The sequence below is a fragment of the Dama dama genome, chromosome 13 (genome assembly GCF_033118175.1).
Source record: "Dama dama isolate Ldn47 chromosome 13, ASM3311817v1, whole genome shotgun sequence".
Classification (NCBI taxonomy): domain Eukaryota; kingdom Metazoa; phylum Chordata; class Mammalia; order Artiodactyla; family Cervidae; genus Dama; species Dama dama.
Window position 1 is genome coordinate 35,291,342 of NC_083693.1, and position 22,157 is coordinate 35,313,498.

The 22,157-nt window shown below is 43.6% G+C and overlaps 1 protein-coding gene across 1 annotated transcript; it reads left to right on the top strand.

Moving 5' to 3' along the window:
• Positions 1-321: 321 nt before the first annotated feature.
• CFAP161 (cilia and flagella associated protein 161) lies at positions 322-21,420 on the top strand. Its single transcript, XM_061159098.1, has 8 exons — positions 322-390; positions 1,931-2,020; positions 3,090-3,322; positions 5,126-5,210; positions 10,171-10,329; positions 19,897-19,970; positions 20,376-20,559; positions 21,382-21,420. Exons 1-8 carry the CDS (start codon positions 322-324, stop codon positions 21,418-21,420), a joined length of 933 nt encoding a protein of 310 aa, XP_061015081.1.
• Positions 21,421-22,157: the final 737 nt, after the last annotated feature.

Below are 22,157 nucleotides of genomic sequence, written 5' to 3' on the forward strand. Positions count from 1 at the left end.
AGTTTCTTTTAGATTCTAAAAGAAAAAAAAGTTTGCGAGCATTTACGACAAAACGGGGTCTGTAACCTCGAGTTTTATCTCTCTCCTGCTTAGCCATTAAACTCAAGAAAAACCTAAGGATGGAAGTGAGGCGGAGTGAGCTTGGGGGTAGGGGGTGGGTGACAGACCCTGGGGGGCGGTAGCGCTCAGCCCAGCGCGACTCACTTATTGGCTAGCAGGGTCCCAGCCCTTGGCCAATCGCTGGGCGCTGGGTCGTCATAGCGACGAGGAAGCTAACAAGGGCGCTGTGCCCGAAGCTTGTTGGTGGGAGAGCTGGGGACGATGGCGCAGAACCTGTACGGTCCACGAGTCCGAATTGGCAACTGGAATGAGGACGTCTACCTGGAGGAGGTACGAAGGGTGTGGCCCGGCACAGCCCACCCATGGCCCGGGGACTCCCACACCTGGTCCAAGTTCCAGCCCCTTCTTTGAGCATCCCAAGCCTCCTTTCTCACCCAGCTCACATCTAATGTCCCTAAAACCCCATCTCCCTATGAACTCCCTGAGAATCTCACAGGCTGTCCCACAAGTTCACGCCCTTCTACTCTCTCTCTCTCTTGAGCTTTTAACATTTATTTATTTTTATTGGAGTCCAACTTCCATGTGTAAAACAGAAAGCTAGTGGGAAGCTTCTGCATAGCACAGGGAGCTCAGCTGGGTGCTCTGTGATGACCTAGAGGGGTGGGATGGGAGTGGGGAGGGCGGGGGAGGGTGGTCCAGGAGGGAGGGGACATACAGGTACTTAGAGCTGAGTCACACTGTTGTACAGCAGAAACCAACACAACACTGCAAAGCAATTGTGTTGTTGGTGGTGGTCAGTCACTGTGATGTCAGCCTCTGCAGCCTCCTGCTACAGTCTATGAGGTCCACGTACAGTTTCTGCTGTACTACAAAGTGAATCAGCTATATGTGTATATATGCATATGTCCCCTCCCTCTTGGACTTCCCTCCCCTCTCCCCATTCCCTCCCCGCCTCCCCCACCCAGGTCATCACAGAGCTCGGAGCTGAGCTCCCTGTGCGGTACAGCCACCTCCCACTAGCTCTCTATTTGACACGTGATAGTGTATCTACGTCAAAGCTACTTTCTCGATTCATCCTACCCTTCCCTTCCACACCCCCACTGTGTTCACAAGTCCACTTTCTATGTCTACATCTCTATTCCTGCCCTGCAAATAGGTTTATCGGTATCAGTACCATTTTTCTAGATTCCACATGTATACGTTAATATATGATGTTTTTCTTTCTCTGACTTACTTCACTCTGTATGACAGACTCTAGGTTCACTGCATCTCTAGGCCTCCCAAACTCTCAACATCCCTATCTGTGTCTCTCCCTTCGTTCAGAGCCCCACTAATTTCCCTCTGTTCCTTAGAGACCTACAGACTAGAAGCTTCCGTCCAGGTGAGAAGGCAGACCCCGAGCAAAATTACTGCTTCCATCCCCATCACACATCACCTCCTAAGGCTCCCAGTAGCATCCCTTTTACTGATCTTATACTCATTGCCCTAAATTTCTCCATGATCTTAACTAGACCCTGGGCCATCAGGGAGGACATCTAGTGTTCATCATCATAGAACTAGCAGAGACCTCAGAAGGGGGAGCATATGACCTTCAAATGTTACTCATGTTTGTCACTGGTTGAAGTAATTACAGGTGATTATTCTTTTTCATGTCTTTCTTATTTTTCTAAACATTCCAAATGAAATAAAAAGTAATGCTAAAATGTAATGCTGAAAAGTCTACCACTCCTGTTATCCTCACATTTCTTTTTTCATTCTAAAATTTTACTTTTTCAGCTTGGTGTTCTTGTGACCTAAAAGCTCTAAGTGTGTGTATTATTCAGGACTCTTGTTGACTGTCTGGATTTCATTCATTTTTCTCTTTAACCAGGAGATCATGAAAGACTTCTTAGCAAAGAGGGATAAGGGACAACTCCTCATACAGAGAAACAGAAGACTAAAAGAGAATCTTTTGAGACCGGTAACTGTAAATTCAAACAAAATTTTCAAAACTTTATCAAATTAAGTGTGGGAATATGTTAAGCAAGCAAATATTCCATAAGTAAGAGATCATTTGGAAAATTCCCATTGTTATCTTTAAATAATCACAATATTTAAAATCCCCTAAGATTTTAGAAGAGCTTCCTTGGTGGCTCAGTGGTAAAGAATTTGCCTGCCAATGCAGGAGACCTGGGTTTGATCCCTTGATCAGGAAGATCTGGAGAAGGAAATGGCAACCCACTTCAGTATTCTTACTTGAGAAATCCCATGAACAGAGGAGCCTGGAGGGCTTACAGTTCATGTGGCGGCAAAAGAGTCAGCTATGACTGAGCGACTAAACAACAAAAGCAAGATTTTAGAAACGTGAGAAGTTTACTATAATTACGTTTATCTATATTTTCCAAATTAGTCATGTCGGACTCTTGTGACCCCATGGACTGTGGCCTGCCAGGCTCCTCTGTCCATAAGATTTTCCAGGTAAGAATACTGGAATGGGTTGTCATTTCCTTCTCCAAGGGGTCTTTTCAACCCAGGGATCGAACCTGGGTCTCCTGCATTGCAGGCAGACTCTTTACCAACTGTGCTACCAGGGAAGCCTCTCCAAATTAAGAAATGAATAGGTTGATGCATTCATAAGTAAAATGCCCTTTTGTTGGTGCTCAAGATATTTTCAAGGAATGTAATGGAATAGTAACAGAATCAATCCATGTATTTCTCATGAGCTTTATTTTACTTCATTTGGGATTATCAGGGGCTTCAATTTGGCAAATTGGGAGCAGATTGGTGGCACAAAAAGAAAGAATAAGGATCTGAGGAAATTCAAGTCCATTCCTTATTAAAATAGGGTAGGGACTTCCCCAGTGGTCCAGTGGTTAAGACTCTGCCTTCCAATGCAGGGGGCGTGGGTTCCATCTTTGATCAGGGAACTATATCCCACATGCCATCAAAAATTGGGGTGCAGCCAAAAATTAATAAAATAAAATGGGGTACATCTGCGGTGGCAGAAGGAATTGCATGGTTTATTTGAAAAATTCCTATTTCAATCGCAGATGCAGCTTTCCGTATCTGAAGACGGATACATTCACTACGGTGACAAAGTGATGCTTGTGAGTCCCGATCATCCTGAGACAGAGGCTGATTTGTTTCTGCGTGGGGACCTCAGCCTGTGTATGACTCCAGATGAGATTAAAGCCCATCTGAGCAATGAATTAGAGGTTCCCTGTGGCCTAAGCGCAGCTCAAATCAAGATCCCAGTTGGCAGAAACACTTTTACTATTTTGTGGTAAAGAAACCTGAATTGTATAATAGGCTCCTTTGCATCAGAAATATCTTTTCACTTGCAGCTTAAGGATCCTCTGGAATGAGAGCACTGCTGATTGGAGTCAGAGGTTATATGAACATTCTCTGTGATTCTCATCCTGTTTTCTTATCTTGAGAATGATTGTCAAGGGATCTTTACAATTCCTTCACATAAACATCAGGATAATGGGTAATTTGAGTTCAGTTCCAGATGCTTCATTTGAAAGTATTGATCCAGGGAATAAAATTCAGATTCTGCCTGAGAAGCCAAGTGGGGTTTTCCTAATATCATTTCCTAATGCTTTTGAGCTCACCCAAGTGCTTTCATTATTTTTAATGTTGCTATGCTATTTCTGCATCAGAAATATATAGTTAAATGTAAGATAGTACACAGAGATTTGCTCTTTTAAAATTAATTATCCACTTAAAATGGTGCTTGAATTTTTGTAGATGAGCATTTAAGTCCTTGGAGAATAGATACATAATAACAATCAAAAGTTATTGCTTTCAGTTTGTTACTAATGATAGCAAGTTTATATGATAGGGATATAGTCAGTCCTTTAAGTCTTTAGGTTTTTTTTTTGAATGCAAACTATTTATGTTAAAACAACTAAAAATTGATCACAATTTCTGTTTCTTGGAAGATTAAGAGGGAAGAGTATACCAAATGTCTACAAATTTGTTACCTTGCTTCTCTCTAAAGATGTCAGTGTTTGGAAATGTCTTGTATAGATGAGGGAATATAATCAGTAATATCATAATAATTTTAAATGGCATCAGGTGGTAACTAGATTTATCATGGTGATCATCTCATGATGTATATAAATGTTGAATTATGTTGTATATACTTAAAACTAAATGCAACATTATATATCAATTGTACTTAAGTTAAAAAAAGATGTCAGTGAACTTGGGCCAATTCATTAGTGTAGGACAGTATGTGAAGAGTCGGACACGACTGAGCGACTTCACTCTCACTTTTCACTTTCCTGCATTGGAGAAGGAAATGGCAACCCACTCCAGTGTTCTTGCCTGGAGAATCCCAGGGATGGGGGAGCCTGGTGGGCTGCCGTCTATGGGGTCACACAGAGTCGGACACGACTGAAGTGACTTAGCAGCAGCAGGACAGTATGATGTGCTCAGTCCATCCTAGGCTCACAGAGTGGGAACGTTCTGTGTCCTGACTGTGTTGGAAGGTGGTGAATAAGGTGCCAGCAAGATTTGAAGGTCAAAAGAAAAGACCTTTTAGTTAGTGACTTATTTCATTTACTGTACACAAGTAGGCATCATCTCAGTCCTGTTCAACTCTTTGGGACCCCATAGGCTGTAGCCTGCCAGGCTTCTTGGTCCATGGAATTTCCCAGGCGAGAATACCGGAGCAGGCTGCCATTTTCCCATTCCAGGGACTCTTCCATGACCTAGGGATTGAACCCAAGTCTCTTGCATCTCCTGCACAGGCAGGCAGATTCTTTACCATTAGCACCACCTGGTTTGGTCTCTGGGTTGGGAAGATCCCCTGGAAAAGGAAATGACAACCCACTCAGTATTCTGTATTCCTGGAAAATCCCATAGATAGCACAGCCTGGTCTCTGCTGTCTATGGGATCACACGACTTAGCAACTGAACAACATGGTATATAGAGAGTCCATGGGGCTGTAAGAGTTGGACGTGACTTAGCGACTAAACCACCAAGAAAATTATAAACAAAACTGCATACACACAAAAAAAGAGCAGTAGAATGATCCTAATACAGAGAATTGATATTATATTCATTCTCCACCGACAGTGCAGCTGGAGAGGTCATCGGTCAAGTCCTTAGATACGGGCAGAACTTCCGCCTCGGGATAACAGGAGGATTTGACGACAGAATGGTGAGTCATCATGTTGCATGTCTACTGGGACCAGTCACTTTTGTTTCCGGGTGGGCTACTGGCTACTTACTGAAGTGGACAGAGAACTCTACAGGTATGGGCTCCATCTCTGGTCTCATTACAGTATCAGACTGCAGCTTTTCCAAGGCAGTTTTGGGCCAATTTTTTGCTTCCAACCTCATGGATTACAAAAATACATCCTTAAAAGCTAAAGAGTAAGGGGGAAAAAACCTTTTTTGCAATGCATCTGGTAAAAAGCAAAAACTCATACCACCTCCACTTATAAGTTAAATGATCAGGTTATATAATAATAATCTGACAGCCTTTTTTTTTTAGTGAAAAAAGGTTTATTCAGGGAGATACATACTCCATAGACAGAATGTAGGCCATCTCAGAAGGTGAGAGGCCCTGACAGCTGTTTAATGTCACCCATGCTAACATATTTGCATAAATCAGGGAGCACAAGTCTTTGATCTTAACCTCCACCTTGGGGATTCAGACAAATATGAATTCCAGCTGAGATGCATACCTATGGGATGGGACTTTGGGTAAGTTATTTAACGTTTTTGCATCTTGTCTATAAAAATGGAGGTTATTATACCATGTTCTTGTTGTTGTTTAGTCACTAAGTCATGTCCGACTCTTTGTGACCTCATGAACTGCAGCACACCAGGCTTCCCTGTCTTTCACTATCTCCGGGAGTTTGCTCAAATTAATTTCCATTGAGTTGGTGATGCCATCCAACCATCTCATCCTCTGTCGCTCCCTTCTCCTCCTGCCTTCAATCTTTCCCAGCATCAAAGTCTTTTCCAGTTATACCTTACTACATGTGTAGTGCTTCACATATATTAACTCATTTATTCCTCCCAACAAGTCTTTAAAAATAGGGACTATTTTACCACAGTTTTACTGATGGGAAAACTGAGGCACAGCAAATTACTTGATTTTGTTCCAAGTCACATGGCTACTAAATGGCAGCGCTGGTGTTAATGTAACATTTTTTCATTGACTCAAAGATTCCTTTATTGTTTGATGTGGCATCATCATCATCATTATTATTTTTGTACTAAGAAACGTTTTTGTACTAAATTATTTTGTACTAAGATATTAATGCTGGCAGTTACACTCTGAAACACCATAGATGGTAAGCTGCAGCCTGATTTTATTTTAACTTTTTGTTTCATGTTGGAGTATATAGTTGATTAACAATGCTGTGATAGCATCAGGTGATGGCCAGAGGGACTCAGACACACATAAATATGCATCCTCTCTCCCCTAAACCCCCCTCCCATCCAGGTCGCCACGGAACATTGAGTGGGGCTCCGTGTGCTGTACAGTAGGGGCTGATGGGTTATCCATTTTAAATATGGCGGCGTGTGCATGTCCATCCCAAACTCTCTGAACTATCCCTTTCCCCCATCCTTTCCCCCACCTCGCCTCCCCCAGCAACCATAAGTTCATTGTCTAAGTCTGTGAGTCTGTTTTGTAAATAAATTCATTTGTACCATTTCTTTTTAGATTCTGCCTATGAGTGATATCATATGATATTTCTCCTTCTCTGTCTGACTTTACTTAGACAGACATATCTAAGTCTACCCATAATGCACAGCTGAATTTTTTTGTATTAGTTTACTTTTAATAATAAAATTCATTGATATAATTAAATTCAATCTAATCTTAATCAATCCTGACCACGCATAAAATTCTTTTCTCAAGCTTCCTTTTTCATAAACTTCCCTGTGTGCAGCCTGATTTTAAATGTGAAAATTAGAGGAAATATCTCATCAGAGAAAGGACAGTAAATCATCACTGTTTTATTGGGAGAGGAATCTTACTAACATTTTGACTTACTTTATAAAGGGAAAATCTTAAAATATAGGGAAGATCACAAGCACTACAACATTTAGATATTATTTTCTTCTTTTCTTTTCCCTTTCTCTTTCTTTTCCTACCTCCCCCTTCCATCTCGTCTCTCTTTCTCTTTCCTGTAAATCATCTATTCTTTTTGCCTGTTCATTGCCTTGGGCTTTAATATCTGCTCTTTCACAGATGATAAAAATGTGTCACGTGTGTTGCTAGTATTTCCTCTCTTTTGTTGCTTGGCTTTTAAATTGTAGCTGTTCTAATCTATGTTTGAGTCAAACCTATCAGTGCTTTTCTTTGTAATTCCTTCCATGGCTCAGAGCCTTTGAAGTCTGTTCCAAAGATGTGATAAAAAGAGTAACTTGTATTAATTTTTAGATGTCTGAACTTAAAGTATTGCTTAAGTTTATTCTTTCATCCACTTGGGATTTATTTTGATCAAGGGCTTAATGTGAACATCTAAATATCCCCCAAATGACTTGTTGGTTGTATCTGTGTTATTTCTTGAGTAATTATCCCTTTCTTCACTGAAGTGTGCTGCGTACATTATTACATATGACTGTTTCTGAGCTTCCTATTTGGGACTGTTGAACTGAAGTTGTCTATTTTTTTAATTTCCCAACTGTAGCTTTATAATACAGCCTTGAGGACTTGTAGGGCTAATTCCTTCTCATGATACTTCTTTGAATTATGTTAGGAATTAATCTTTCAGTTAAATGTAGTAACAATTTTTTAAAGTCCCTCTGCCCCTGTAGCGGGGGAATCACTTGGTGTTTTGACTGACATTGTAAAAATAAGTGCATTCACCTATTTAGTAGCTTTATAGTATTTGTCTTCTGAGATGTCTGTTTCTTCAATTATTCTTTTCTTTCTTTGTTTCTTTGTCTTTTTTTTGTTGGCCACATTGTGAGGCATGTGGGATCTTCCCCAAACTGGAATGAAACCTGCACCCCCTGCAGTGTGAGCAAAGACTTAACCACTGGACCACCAGGGAAGTCCCTATCCAATTATTCCTTTCTACATCTCAGTAAAGTTTTGTGCTCTCCTTCCCATAGATCTGACACTGATCTCATCAAGGTTATTATTTGATATCTTCTATTTTGGAAGCTATTAAGGCAGGTCCTTTTGACAGTTGCAGTAAAAAATAGAAGAAAAACATTGATTTTTTTCTACTCATCTTTGATGAAATCACTTACTCATTAATTCTAGTTGCTTCTCTTGTGACTTCTAGGTATACAGTCACCTCATGTTCAAATTATGACAATTTTATCTCATCCCAAGTTCTCATACCTCTTATTTCTATTTCTCATCTTTTAATTAGCAAGCCCTTTCAGGGTATTTATGAAAAATCTGGTGATGGTGGCCATCTAGATTTGTTCCTGATTGTATTAATATTTTTCTTTATATGAAGAAAGCAATGTTTGTAACGTGAGATGTATATTATTTTCCATTAGCTCTAAATGGCATGGCCATCCTCGCCATCAGCCACGCTGAAGCCACAGTACATCTTGGACCTATCTTTCTTTCCCACCCACATACAGCGCCAGTTGTTAGGTCCTGTGACTCTTCCTTCATAATGCAGTCTGGTCCATCTTTGCATTGCCGATGCCACTTCCCCATACCTTGATCCCTTCAGTCTATCCTGACTTTATTCCATACTGACAGGTTGCTGTCAGGTTGATCCTTTAAAAGGTCAGCTCTTCTCACCTCCCATCTCCAATGAAAAGTCCATAGTGCTCCCTCTTCCCACCTCCCAGCTGCCCTCTGCATTAAGTGCTGCTGTTGACTGGCATTTAAGGCCCTCTGTAATATGTCCCTGGGGCTTCACTGGTGGCTCAGTGGTAAAGAATCTGCCTGCCAATGTAGGGAACGAGGGTTCCATCCCTGGGCCGGGAAGATCCCCTGGAGAAGGAAATGGCCACCCACTCCAGTATTCTTGTCTGGGAAATCCCATGGACAGAGAAGCCCGGCTTGCTGCAGCCTATGAGGTCATAGAAGAGTCAGACACAGCTGAGCGACTGAACAACAATATATCCCCTCCATCCTGGCCCATGCTCATCCCCTCTGGCTCCCTGGCAAAACATCACCTCCTATTTGAAGTCTTTCCTGAGCCCCTGGGAGAGCAAGTGTTCCCACCTGTCCCCTCCTGTAGCTCTTGGCATCCCTGCTGGATACCATACCTTACAGATGCTCCCATTTCAATCCTCTTTCCTGTTAGTCAGGAAACTTCTAGAGGGCAGTAACTCATTTCCACCTTCCCCAGAGTGCTTCATGCCACAGCTTTGCATAGAAAAGATGTTTAATGAACAGTGATCAAAATATGCAGAAACAACTGCTAGGAGCAGGGTGGAAGGCGTATTGGTAAACAGCTGACCAGGAACTAACGTTATGGACTTTTCAGCAAAATGGGGTGCTGCAAAGTTAAAAAGTCAGCCAGAGAGCTGACAGAAGTCCCAAGTGTGGACATCAATTCCAGAGGGGCTGAGTCCCTCTTGGAGGCTTACATATGAGTATCAGCTGTGCTGGTGCTGGTTTTAAGAGCATTCACTTCACGCAGTACATTTCATGCAACATTATTCATAATGAATAAAATACTGATCCAAACCCAATGCCCTGAACAAGAGGAGGAGTGTAGAAGAAGGAGAAGGAGGCTGGGTTTGGTATTCAAAGAAAGGGAAGGCAGTTGGAGGTGATGCCAGGGTGAGTGGTCTCAGCCTCTTGAGACGGCCTTTTCAAGATAAAGTTGAGTGTCCTCATACGATCAGTAAGAGCAGGGCTTTGGAAAACTGCTTTTGAACACACTGGCCTTCCCTGGTGGCTCAGATGGTAACGAATCTGCCTGCCAGATTAAGAGACCCAGGTTCAATCCCTGGGTTGGGAAGATCCCCGGAGAAGGGAATGGCAACCCATTCCAGTATTTTTGCCTGGAGAATCCCACGGGCAGAGGAGCCTGGCAGGCTACAGCTCATGGAGTAGCACAGAGTCGAACACGGCTGAGTGACTAACATTTTCATTTTTTGAACACACTGGCCATCCAGCTAGTGAACTGCTGCTTGCATAGCTATGATAGAAAACATCTGCTTGCTGTCTTTTTCAGTTATATTTATCAAGTGACCACAGGACCCTTCTGAAGTCATCCAAGAGGTCCTGGCTCCAGGAGGTGTCCCTGACGCATGAGGATTCCTACCTGAACTGCTGGCAGGCTGCCTTCCCCAATCCCCAGCTTCGCCTGGAGTACGAGGGCTCCCCCGTCCCGGTGAGCACAGCTGTGTGTGCCGATGCTGTGAAGTGGCTGCAAAGCATTCCTGTGTGTAAGATGGAGGCTTGTCGGGGCTCTGATGGCTCCTGTGCCTCATGGACTTTCACTCTGTCTCTTTTTCATTTCTTTAAAAAAATATATGATTTGTTTTTTTTTTATTAAAAAAAACTTTTTTTTGCTGCACTGCTTGGCAGTGGGATCTTATTAATAGTTCCCTGACCAGAGATTGAACCTGCGCCCCCTTCAGTGGAAGCACAGTCTATTTTTTTTTTTTTAATTTAAATTAGAGGATAATTACTTTACAGTATTGTGCTGGTTTCCACCATACATCAGCATAAATCAGCCATAGGTATACATATGTCCCCTCCCTCTTAAACCTCCCTCCCACCCCTCTAGGTTGTCACAGAGCACTGGGTTTGAGCTCCCTGTGTCACACAGCCACTTTCCCTTGGCTGTCTATTTTACATATGGTAATGCATATGTTTCAATACTACTCTCTCACATCAGCCCACCCTCTCCTTCCCCCACTGTGTCCACAAGTCTGTTCTCTTGGTCTGTGTGTCCTTTGCTGCCCTACAAGCAGGATCATCAGTATCATCTTTCTAGATTCCGTATATGTGTGTTAATATCGGATATTTGTCTTTCTCCTTCTGACTTACTTCACTCTGTATAACAGGCTCTAGGTTCATCCACCTCATTAGAGCTGACTCAAATGGGAAGCACAGAGTCTTAGCCACTGGACCACCAGGGCAGTCCGTTGCTTTCATTCCTAACTCAAGTTTGGGGAGTAATGTTTTCCCCGGTGGCAGCATTCTGCCTCAGTACTTCTCCATGCTGACCGCACATAGAGTCACCCACACAGCTTTGTAAAAATGCGGAGGCCCAGGCCCTGCCCCTGAGATGAGGCTGAGAACCATTCCCCTGACACTGTAAAGATGCTGCTGCTGCTTTCTTTCAGGCCTCTGTCAAGTCCTCATTTTTACTAAGTCAGATTTATCCATTTTATTCTTAATGGATTATGCATTTGGTGTTGTAGCTGAAAAATCTTTTTTTTTTTTTTTTTTTCTTGGCTGCATGGCTTGTAGGATCTTAGTTCCCTGAACAGGGATTGGACTTGGGTCACAGCAGTGAAAGCCTGGAATCCTAACCACTAGCCACCAGGAGCTCCCTAAGTCCTCACTTCTAAAGAGCGTAGGTAATCTAGAGGAGTGAAGGACAGGGCAGGGCAGCCTCACAGGTGAGCACAGGCTGGCTGTTTTCTCAGGAGTCTGGGCCCTGCAGATGGCAGCATAGTTCCGGATGGGGAGGCAGGTGCAGAGGTGCGGAGCTGTTTTGAGTACCAGAGGCTGTGCTATTTGCTCATGCAGCATCAAGATGAAGACCGAGGGGTCATTAGAGGTTATTGGGAGACTACAGACTTATAACCAGGAAGGACTTAAAGAGCTGGCCATCCAGGGATTTCCAGTTACCAGCCACTCTGGATCTACCCAATGCAGTGGGCTTCTCTCTGAAGCTCCATAGCTGGACCCAGGTTTGCAAGGGTCTTTTTTCTTTCTTTTTTTAAAATATTTATTTCCCTGCATCAGATCTTAGCTGTGAAATGTAGGATCTAGTTCCCTGACCAGGGATCGAACTGGAGCCCCCTGGACTAAGAGTGCAGAGTCTTAGCCAGTAGACCACCAGGGAAGTCCCTGCAAGGGTCTTTCTCCCAGCACGGAGAATGTACACGTGGTCCACAATGATGCATGCTTGACAGATTTCTGCTGGCCTTTGCCAAGCTTCGTTCTACTTGAAATTGCCTCTCATCGCCACAGTTTAAACTGTCAGTATCTCAGCTTCAGTATCTATAAAATGAGGACATATGATGATGTTCAACTTATCAGGTTTTATGAGGATTAAACTGTTAGTACATTTACCATGCTTATTAGAAAAGTACAAAGAAAGAGACTTCCCTGGTCGACAAACTAAGATCCCACATGTTGCGTAGCATGGACAAATTTTTTTTAAAGGTGCAAGAAAAGAAGAGTGGATATATATATATATTACATTGAACTGATTCACTTTGCTTGCACCTGAAACTAGTGCAATATTGTTTGTAAATCAACTATGTTGTTGTCCAGTCTCTAAGTCATGTCTGACTCTTTGCCAGCCCATGGATTGAAGCATGCCAGGCTTTCTTGTCCTTCACTACCTCCTGGAGTTTATACTCCAATAAAAATTAAAAAAAAGAAAAGTGCCTGGCTCAGAGGGCACTCCCAAGTGTTCATTGTTGTTAATTTAATGGTGGTGGTGGTTCTGTTGCTGTTGTTAGGTTAGACAGGTTGTCAGGCACCAGGAGCTTGTTTCTCCATTGCTAACTCAAGCCACCGCCCGAGGCAGGTCTTTGAGCCTTACTCAGACACCTCTGCAAAATGGAACACTTCATACCTGTCCAACTGCCATCCACATGTCAGTGGCCTTCAGTCAGGAGCACCTGGGGTTGAATGAGTCAGCTTTATTTCTTGTCTCAGTGATGGAGAACACGCATCACAGGAAATGGTGGGGTGTCTCAGTAAAAGACTGTCAGGAAGGACAAGCTACAGAACTGGGGCTGTGGTGGGAGAGTTTAGGGAGGGTCTCAGGAAGTGGGTGCCGTCAGGAAGCAGGTGTGTCTCAGCACATCTTATCTATAGAGGGCAGGCCAGCACCCGGCCAAAGCTGTCCTGAGTAAGGAAGCTGCGGTCACTCCTGTTCTCTGGGAGAGAAGGACATTTGGTATTTTGTGGTTTGGACAATGCTCATGGTTTTGCTGTGTTACACAGTGACACAGTGGTCTTCTTTCTGTCTTGACCCATTGTGGTCACAGCATGGCCTTGTCTGATGTGGGCATTGTGTGAAATTGATTATATTCCACAAGGGAACACTAAGGCATAGCTGGGGGTGCCAGCCCAGCTCCTGGGTGTCAGAGCTGCTTTCTCTCATCTGCCTTTAGCTTACATGAGTCAGGATTTTGAAATAATATGTCTTTTATTTTCTGATTATAAACAACGTATGTTCACTTATGGGAAGTCAGAAAAGGACAAAAAATAATAAGAAAATTACCAGTAGTTCCACCTTCTAGAGAGAGCCACTGTTATCTTTTCTTTTTCCATGTCTATGTTTTCTAAAAATTTAATTTTAATGTTTTTAAAAAATTAGGACATCAGGAATATTCTTATTTTTTTCCACTTAAAAACACCACTGACCCTATTTCCAATTGTCAAGGATCACCTCCAAATTGACTTTAAATGATTATATAATGTTCCATCATATATGTATTTATAATAATGTATTTACTAATCTATAAAGGTTTGACTTCTAGGTTATTCCATCTCTCTCGCTCACTCACTCTCTCTATATCTATATCTATCTTGGGGGAGTGTGTAATTTACTCAGTTCTGTCTTGCTGTAGCAAAAATTTGAAGCGATGGACAGACCAGTGTTACAGCTCCGTGTTACAGCTCAGTTTTATTTAGAAAGCAAAGCAAAATACATCCTTGAGGCATGAGGGCGAGTTGACCAGACTCAAAGAGAAGTGAAGTCCCCGGATCACGTTTGACTCCTCTTTTTATGTTTCTTTCTCCCCCGCTAGGCCTGCCCTATGTAAATTGAGCTAGCCAGGAGGGCTGTTTGTTTTACCTGAGGTTCTCACTCCAGTCCTCAGACCTTCCTTTGTTCTATTTTTGTGGGCTTTTCCCTTGTTTGTCTTTCAGTCACTGCTATTCTGGTCTCTTTTTTCCTATTCTAACTACCTAACATTGCCCCCTCAAGAGATGGGAGGCCCAATTCTTTGGGAATAGGGGTGTTGAGGTCTCTCTGGCTACTTCCTGCTGAACTGGGATGGCAAGGGGCATTGGGCCTCCCCCTCTTGCTAGTCTCAAGCCTCAGAGTCCTTATAGTAGTGTCCATCTAAGGGTGAGTGATATTTTCCATGGTCAGCTGTAGTTTTATATATCCTTGTTGAACTGGCACTGCATGTTATAGCTTGTTGACCTGGGCAGAGACAAAATGGGTTAGACAATTGATAATACATGGAGCAATCATAAATAGCATCAATATGGTGATGACAGGGATTAGTAGGGGCACTAGCCAACTCCAAATTCCCCATCGCCACGAGCAGGATCCCCCAAAGAGAAATTGTAGCCACCCTAACTCTCTAGCTCATTCTTTGAGATCCTGTAGGATCTGAATGTTTTTCTTGAGGACTGTGAGACTTTCTTTTAACTTAGCTGGAGGTATTTACCCAGAAATAACACATCTCATTCAAGATGGCTCAAGCCCCTCCTTGTTTAGGGATCAGGAGATCTATCTCCTGTCTGCTTTGGAATACAACCCCTGCCAAGCTGTATTGGCTCTTTAGCGCTATCCTGAGAAATCTTATCCCCAGAAACTTAATTTTGGGGGTGTTCATTAGAATGGCACTCGTTTGCAGTCCTGAAGAGGTATCTGAGATCTATCAGGGGCTCACAGGTGTATTGAGTGTCCTGTTTTCTTCCATGGCTTGATTCATGAGTAGTGAATCCAGGAGTCATGGTACCTTTACTGCTGTGGGGGTAGAAAGTATTACAGGGTAGGGGCCCTTCCATGTGGGCTGGAGTTGAGCCTTTGGGGACCCATCTTTCCAGACTTTAAATTCGGACTTGAGTCCCTGGGGCATATAGTGGTGACTCCTTAGCATCTTTTGGGTCCTGGTTGACACCCCACAAGCGTATATCCTGTTGGAATTGCCCAATGGCCATGGTATAAAACTGGAGGGACTGAGCCTCTGGATTGAGGAAGAGGTCATTGACATAAACAAAGGTCTCTCATATAGCATCTCATAAGGAGTAAGACCAGCCTGTTCCTTAGGGGCAATACAGGTGCAGAGGAGAGCTATTGATAAAGCCTCCTTCCATCCCAGGAAGGTATCCTGGGTTATCTTTTTTATTGCTGATTTTAAGAATTGGTTGGCTCTTTCTACTTTTCCTGAAGACTGAGGCCTCCAGGCACAATGGAGATAATAAGTAATGCCCAATGCTTTAGAGACCCCTTGGGTGACCTTAGAAGTAAATGATGTCTCATTGTCACTTTGTAATGACCGGGGCAGACCAAATCTCAGAATGATTTCATGGAGCAGTTTTTTTACCACCTCCTCAGCCTTCTCAGTCCAGATGGGAAAGCCTTCAATCCATCCTATGAATGTATCTATCATGACTAATAGGTATTTTTACCTTTGAGAAACTGGCAACTGGGTGAAGTCCATCAGCCAGTCCTCTCCCAGGTAGGTCCCATGTCATTGGACAGGCTGGGCCAGCTGGAGTCTTTGAGCTCCTTGGGAGTTGTTTAATTGGCAAGTGGGACAGGAGGAGACCACTTGCTTTATGGTCATTTGGAGGCCTGTTCCTCTGAAGGAACTTTCTAGTAGTCTTTGGAGAGTCTTCCCCCCTAAATGAGTGGTGGCATGTAAGGAGTTAGCCAACTTCCATTGGCGGTTCCCAGGGAGAAAAAGGAGTCCCTCCTTTTGGAACCACCACCCCATATGATCTTGAAAGCCCTCACTCTTAGCTTTAAGAGTCTCACTTTCAGTATATGAAGGTGTTTCTGGCAAATTAGTCTGTGGAACTAGGGTGGCAACCCCTATTAGGTCATAGTTCTGTAACACTGCTCTCTTAGCTGCCCGATCAGCTGCTTGGTTCCCTCGTGCCACTTCTGTGCTCTCTTTTTGGTGTGCTTTACAGTGGGAGACTGAAACCTCAGTGGGCAGATGGACTGCCTCCAAGAGTCTAAGGATTTGATCACCATATTTGATTGGGGACCCTCGGGTGGTCAAGTGGCCTCTTTCTTTCCAAATAGCAGCATGTGCATGTAGCACCAGAAAGGCATTCTTGGAGTCAGTGTAAATAGCTACTCTTTTTCCTTTTCCCAGTTCTAAAGCTCAAGTCAGGGCTATGAGCTCAGCTAATTGGGCTGAAGTACCTGGTGGCAAAGGTTTAGCCTCTGTGGTCTCAAACTTGGAGACTACTGCATATCCAGCTCTTCTTTTTCCATCCAAGACAAAGCTGCTTCCATCAGTGTACCAGATTTCCTCAGGATTGGTCAGTGGATCTTCTGACAATCCCTCTTGGGGTTTTGTCCAGTGGTCCAAAGTTTCTAGGCAAGACTGAAAGGGGGGAGAGCCCTCGGGGGCAGGCAGGAGGGTGGCAGGGTTAAGAACCTCACAAGGGATATAGTCAGGCCTGGATTTTCCGTCAGCATTACTTGATATCTGAGGATTCTTTGATCAGACATCCATAAATGGCCTCTCCCATTTAGGAGTTGTTTCACTTGGTGGCTGGTAAAAATAGTTAATTTGCCCCCATAAGGGAGTTTTAAAGCATCTTCTATCAGGATTGCAATAGCTGCAAACTTTCAAAGGCAGGGAGGCCAGCCTCAGGCGGTTGGATTGAGCCTCTTGGACGAGTAAGCTACAGGCTAGGGCTCAGGTCCCAACCTTTGAGTTAACACTCCCAAGGCTCTTCCTTCTTTTTTGTGGACATAAAGTTGGAATGCTTTTTCTGGGTCTGGCAACCTCAAGGCAGGTGCTTGAGTTAAGGCTTGTTTTAGTGTAGCCTCTGCTTTCTTTTAAGGAGTTCCCCACATCAGTGGGATTGAATCATCCTGTGCCTTCAAGATTTCATATAAGGGCTGGGCAATTAGACCATAGTTGGGTATCCAGATTCTATACCCAATTAGCCCCAGGAAAGCTTGCAGTTGTTTTCGAGTCATGAGGGAGGGCCACTGGAGGATTCCTTGTATTCAGTCAGAGGACAGCCTTCTGGACTTGTGTGTAATCTGAACTCCCAGGTAAGTGACCTTTATCTTGATCACTTGTGCCTTAGCATGGGAGACATTATATCCCCTCTCTGCCAAAAAGTTTAGAACCTGAATTGCATGTTGTTGGGCATGTTGTAGGAAACATGGAAGATGAAGGCCTGAATATCTAGAGAGATTGGATATTATACAGCATTTCTCTCCCAAAGGCCAGCTGTTTTCTGGTTGTCCCTCCAGAAGATTGTAGAGGCAACATTGTGGGCCTGGACAAGGCTCAGGAAAAGAGCATGAAACAGGAGGGAAGGAAGTAGGGTACAACTTTTGAAAAAATGACATAGCCCAAGGGCATAACATAAACTGCTTAAAATAAAATGGATCAAAGATGACAAGTCAAATTCAACTAAACCTTGATCCTCAGTCTGTAAGCTAAATGACACACCCAGAGTTACCAGGACAGTTCCAAGGCACTGTCAAAAGACCGAGGAGGAGTGGGTGGTTCCACAACTGTTGGAATGATCATCCCACTTATTAGCATATGAAATCACCCAGCTCGAGAAAACTAACCACACCACATTCCATGGCCTCTGCACTTGCCCTCTGCAAAGGCCCACACCCTGTGGAGTGTGCATCTCTCTAAATCCAAATAAATTCACCTCTCACCTATTGCTGTGTCTCTCACTGAATTTTTTGCAATGAGACATCAAGAGCCTGAGCTTCATTAGGTCATAAAACCAGGCACCGTGGGTTTTGGCCGGGCTCAAGTCCCAGTCGGATATGACTGAGTGACTAAGCATAGCACAGAATCCCTGCCTCATGGGTTTGAGTCCCAGTCTTAGGTAAATGGTTTCAAACACAACTTTCAGAAATGGAAAGATGATGACCTGCCCAATACTTTGTAAGCAGTGGCATAGATGGAGAGAGGAGCTGAAGGATGGGAGGAAAAAGCAGTGGGAAAAATGTGCCGAGGAATCCCCTTCATAACCTGCTGGAAAATCTGCTAAATACCAGACCTGTGCCCACAGTTTTCATTGGCCTGATCCTTGGCACAAAGAAGATTAAGGACAGAAGAACCCCCACCCACTTGGGCAATAGCCACTAAGGCACAGCAGATAGTAGAGCCTTTGGGACACCCTGGGGCACCCACTGCCATTCGCCCATTTACAGAGGGGTTTGAGGAAACAAGAAGTGAGTGATTGTAAAGGAATTACGATTTTGTTAGCCAAATGTCCTTCCAGCAATAGGGGCGAGGACTTCCTACCCCAACCGGAGGTCTCCTGGAATCTGAGACCAAGCCGCGTGAGCATTCTGCTGAGTTTGTTTTTGATGTCCTGGTTTCCAGCACGCTGGGCCACTTGTCACTTCCCCTGTGCTGGATTTTCTTCACGTTCAGCTTCCAACGCAGGAGCTTCTGCCGAGCTGGGCCTCTGTTGTGCTTGGCTTCTGCCTCATGGGGGCCGAGCCGAAGTTGTTTGAGCTAGGTTAAATCCTAGTCACGGCACCATATATGCTGGGGGAGTGTGTAATTGCCTTGGTCTGTCTCGCTGCAGCAAAAATTTCAAGTGACAGACAGGCCAGCGTTACAGCTCCGTGTTACAACTCAATTTTATTTAGAAAGCAAAGGAAAATACATCCTTGAGGTGTGAGGGCGGGTTGACCCAAAAAGACTTGAAGAGAAGAGAATTCCCCCAGTCACGTTTGGCTCCTCTTTTTCTATGTTCTTTTCTCCTCCCCCGTGACTGCCCTATGTAAATTGAACTAGCCAGGAGGGTTGTTTGTTTTACCTAAGGTCCTCACTCCGGTCCTCAGACCTTCATTTGTTCTATTTTTCATTTGTTCTTCATTTGCTCTATTTTGTTCTTTTCCCTCTGTCTTTTAACCACTTCCATTCTGGACTCCTTTTTCCTATTCTACTTACCTAGCTTAAGTGGTAAAGAATCTGCCTGCAATGCAGATTGACCCAGGGTTCAATCCCTGGGTCGGGAAGATCCTCTGGAGAAGGGCATGGCAATCCACTCCAGTATTCTTGCCTGGAGAATTCCATGGACAGGGAAGCCTGGTGGGCTACAGTTTGTGGGGTCACAAAGAGTCAGACACGACTAAGTGACTAACACACACACACACACACACACACATACATACATATGTGTATATATATGAATTTGAAATAATCTTTTTTGTTTATATATTATAAACAATATATGTTCATTTATGAAAAGTCAGAAAAGTACAAAAATAATATGAATATTATCAGTTGATACATATATCTATAAAACTACTGGGCTTCCCTGGTGGCTCAATGGTAAAGTATCCGCCTTAAATGCAAGACACACAGGAAACGCAGGTTTGATCCCTGGGCTGGAAAGACCTCTTGGAAAGGAGGGAAACCCACTCCGGTATTCTTGCCTGGAGAATCCCATGGACAGAGGGCTACAGTCCATAGGGTCACAAAGAGTCGGATATGACTGAAGCGACTGAGCATGTGCACTGGCATATAACTACTATATATATAGCATATATACTATATATAGTATACAGTATTATATATGTATATAATATATAAATAACTACTGGTAATCTTCATGTTATTTTATTTATTCCATTATTTGGTAGTGATTTTCATATACACTATATATAGATACTATATATAAATATATTATATATATATATATATACACACAATATTTCCAAAGTCTTGCCTTTTCGAAACTGAAAGCCTTGATTCATAATTCAAATAACACACTTTCTTTATCTTTAAAGGCAAACACAAAGATTCTTATCACTCACTGCCACACGAATCGCGGGCTGGTGGCCCACCGGCATCTTTTCCTAAGGTACTGTACAGCAGGGTACAGCAAAATGCCATGCTGGAGGGGGGAGGCTGTGAATATAGGCAAAGAAGTTCAATTTAAAGAGGATGGCCACGCACAAAAGTCCTTTGATGACGAAAAAATATTAGCACCCAGAACTTTGATGGTGTGAAAACTTCCCTTAGAACCCTTTCTAGTATGCAAGTCCTTCCCCATAGAGGATTTTTAGCTATTATGGGGTCCTATACACCTTGTCCATGCCCAAATCTGGTGAGTCTTGCTGGCAAAAACATCCTATTTTAGAGAAACTCCTTCCCTGCAAGGGCTTTATATGGCACTCTGCTGAACTAGGGGTTTTGAGATGAACTTAACAGCTTACTGAGGGTTGTAATTCCATTTCCAACCTGTGTTAATTCTTTCCTGCCCCAGAACCTATTTTGGAAAGGAAGCAGAGGTCGCTGCTCACACCTATCTGGATTCACACAGAGTTGAAAAGCCAAAGAACCACTGGATGTTGGTGACTGGAGCTCCCAGGAAGGACTTGTCCACCATGTTGGACCTGCCCAAGCCTCCGGCAGAGGACACCCGAGCCCTGGAGCAAGCGAGAGAGCAGGTTTCGGACCCAGGGGCCGGAAACACACCTGATGTGCATGCCTGCGTGCCTCAGTGTGCACTTCCAAAGTAGCTTTATGGGAAATCAACCTTGCATACCTCAGGCTATTCTTAAGAAAGGCATAGAACTCTCTGAACATTGTATTAAAACAAAGACTCTATTCAGACTATTGAATTAACAGTGTAGGTGTAGGACACAGGAAAAAAATTGCCATGGGCAATAGCTCAGAAGTTGCATTTGAAGGTTACCGGATGACATTCCTTTGTTGATGAGCAAATTCTGAAGACTCAGCTTCCTATATTTAGATCCTCTGTAGCAGCAGCTTCTGTGAGGGCTGTGTTACTTTTTAAAGCTATGTCTTTGCAATAAAGTTATCAGAACTTTACTGAATTTCTGGCTCCACTCTCTTTATCCCAACCCTGCACAGTGTAGTAAGAAATAAAAAGTGGGTAGCTGTGGACTGTTGTGGCCTTACATTAAACATTTTCCCTCTCGTATTTCTGTGTCTTCTTTTGGCTTAGGGGAATCAAGACCTCTATTTGGCCAGTCCTGTATTTTGTAGTGATTTTCGTATTGCAGAATCTCCTTATTTCTGCCTTATCTTTGAAACCAGCATATTAGTTGTGGCATTCATGTCATCAGACAAAATGAATATATATCTTTCCATGTGTTTGTCCATTTACTACTCATTCTTTGTGGAGTACCGAGTACCTGTGATGTGTAAGGTGTTATAATGGGTTGAAGAGATGCCCAACCCAAGAGATTAAGATGAAGGTTATGGCTGGTTAGCATAAAAATCCCGTCAGCCCTCCCTATCTGCAGTTTCGCATCTGCAAATTCAACCAACCGCCCAACGTGTAGCATTGATACTATGTTTATGATATGCGGGTGGTTGAATCTGTGGATGCAGAACCTGCAGATAGGGAAGCTGGCTTAAGGAACTTGAGCGTCCTAGGATTTTGGTGTCCGTGGGGGCACTGGAACTGTCCTCGGGGATACCGAGTAACAACTGTGTGCCCAGAGGCGGAAAGTAAGTCACAGGTTATATAAATGCATTTTAAATAAATGCAGCTTCAAGCCAACGTGGCTTGACTGTTTTCCAGGAGGCAGTCATTACCCTGTCTATTACAGTACAATAGGAGGAGTTACTGCCCTTGGCTGTGCACTGGATTCACCTGTAGAGCTTTAGTAATGAGTGAAGCCTGGCCCTAGCCCAGAAATTCATAGTGAATGTCTGGCCCAGCAGGGAGCCTGGAGGACCCGACCTCAGAGTGGCTGGAGTGTGTTTTGTCTGGTTGGTGCCCAGTGATAGGCAGAAAAAACTGCAGGTTGTTGAATCATTCGTGGCTGCATGTATCAAGTTATTTGAATTTTATTTGGAAGGTGATGGGGTTCAAAGGGTTTAAGGAGGAAAGTGGCATGATTTTGCTTTAGAAAGATTATTAAGGAAGCAGCAGGGAGTGAAGGGGTCCCTGGGGAGAGAAGAGGCTCTGAACTGAGGCAGTGTCAGGGAAGGTGGAGAGAAAGGGATGGATTGGGACAGGGCTCCCCAACTTCCGGGATCTAATGCCTGAGGATCTGAGGTGGAGCTGATGTAA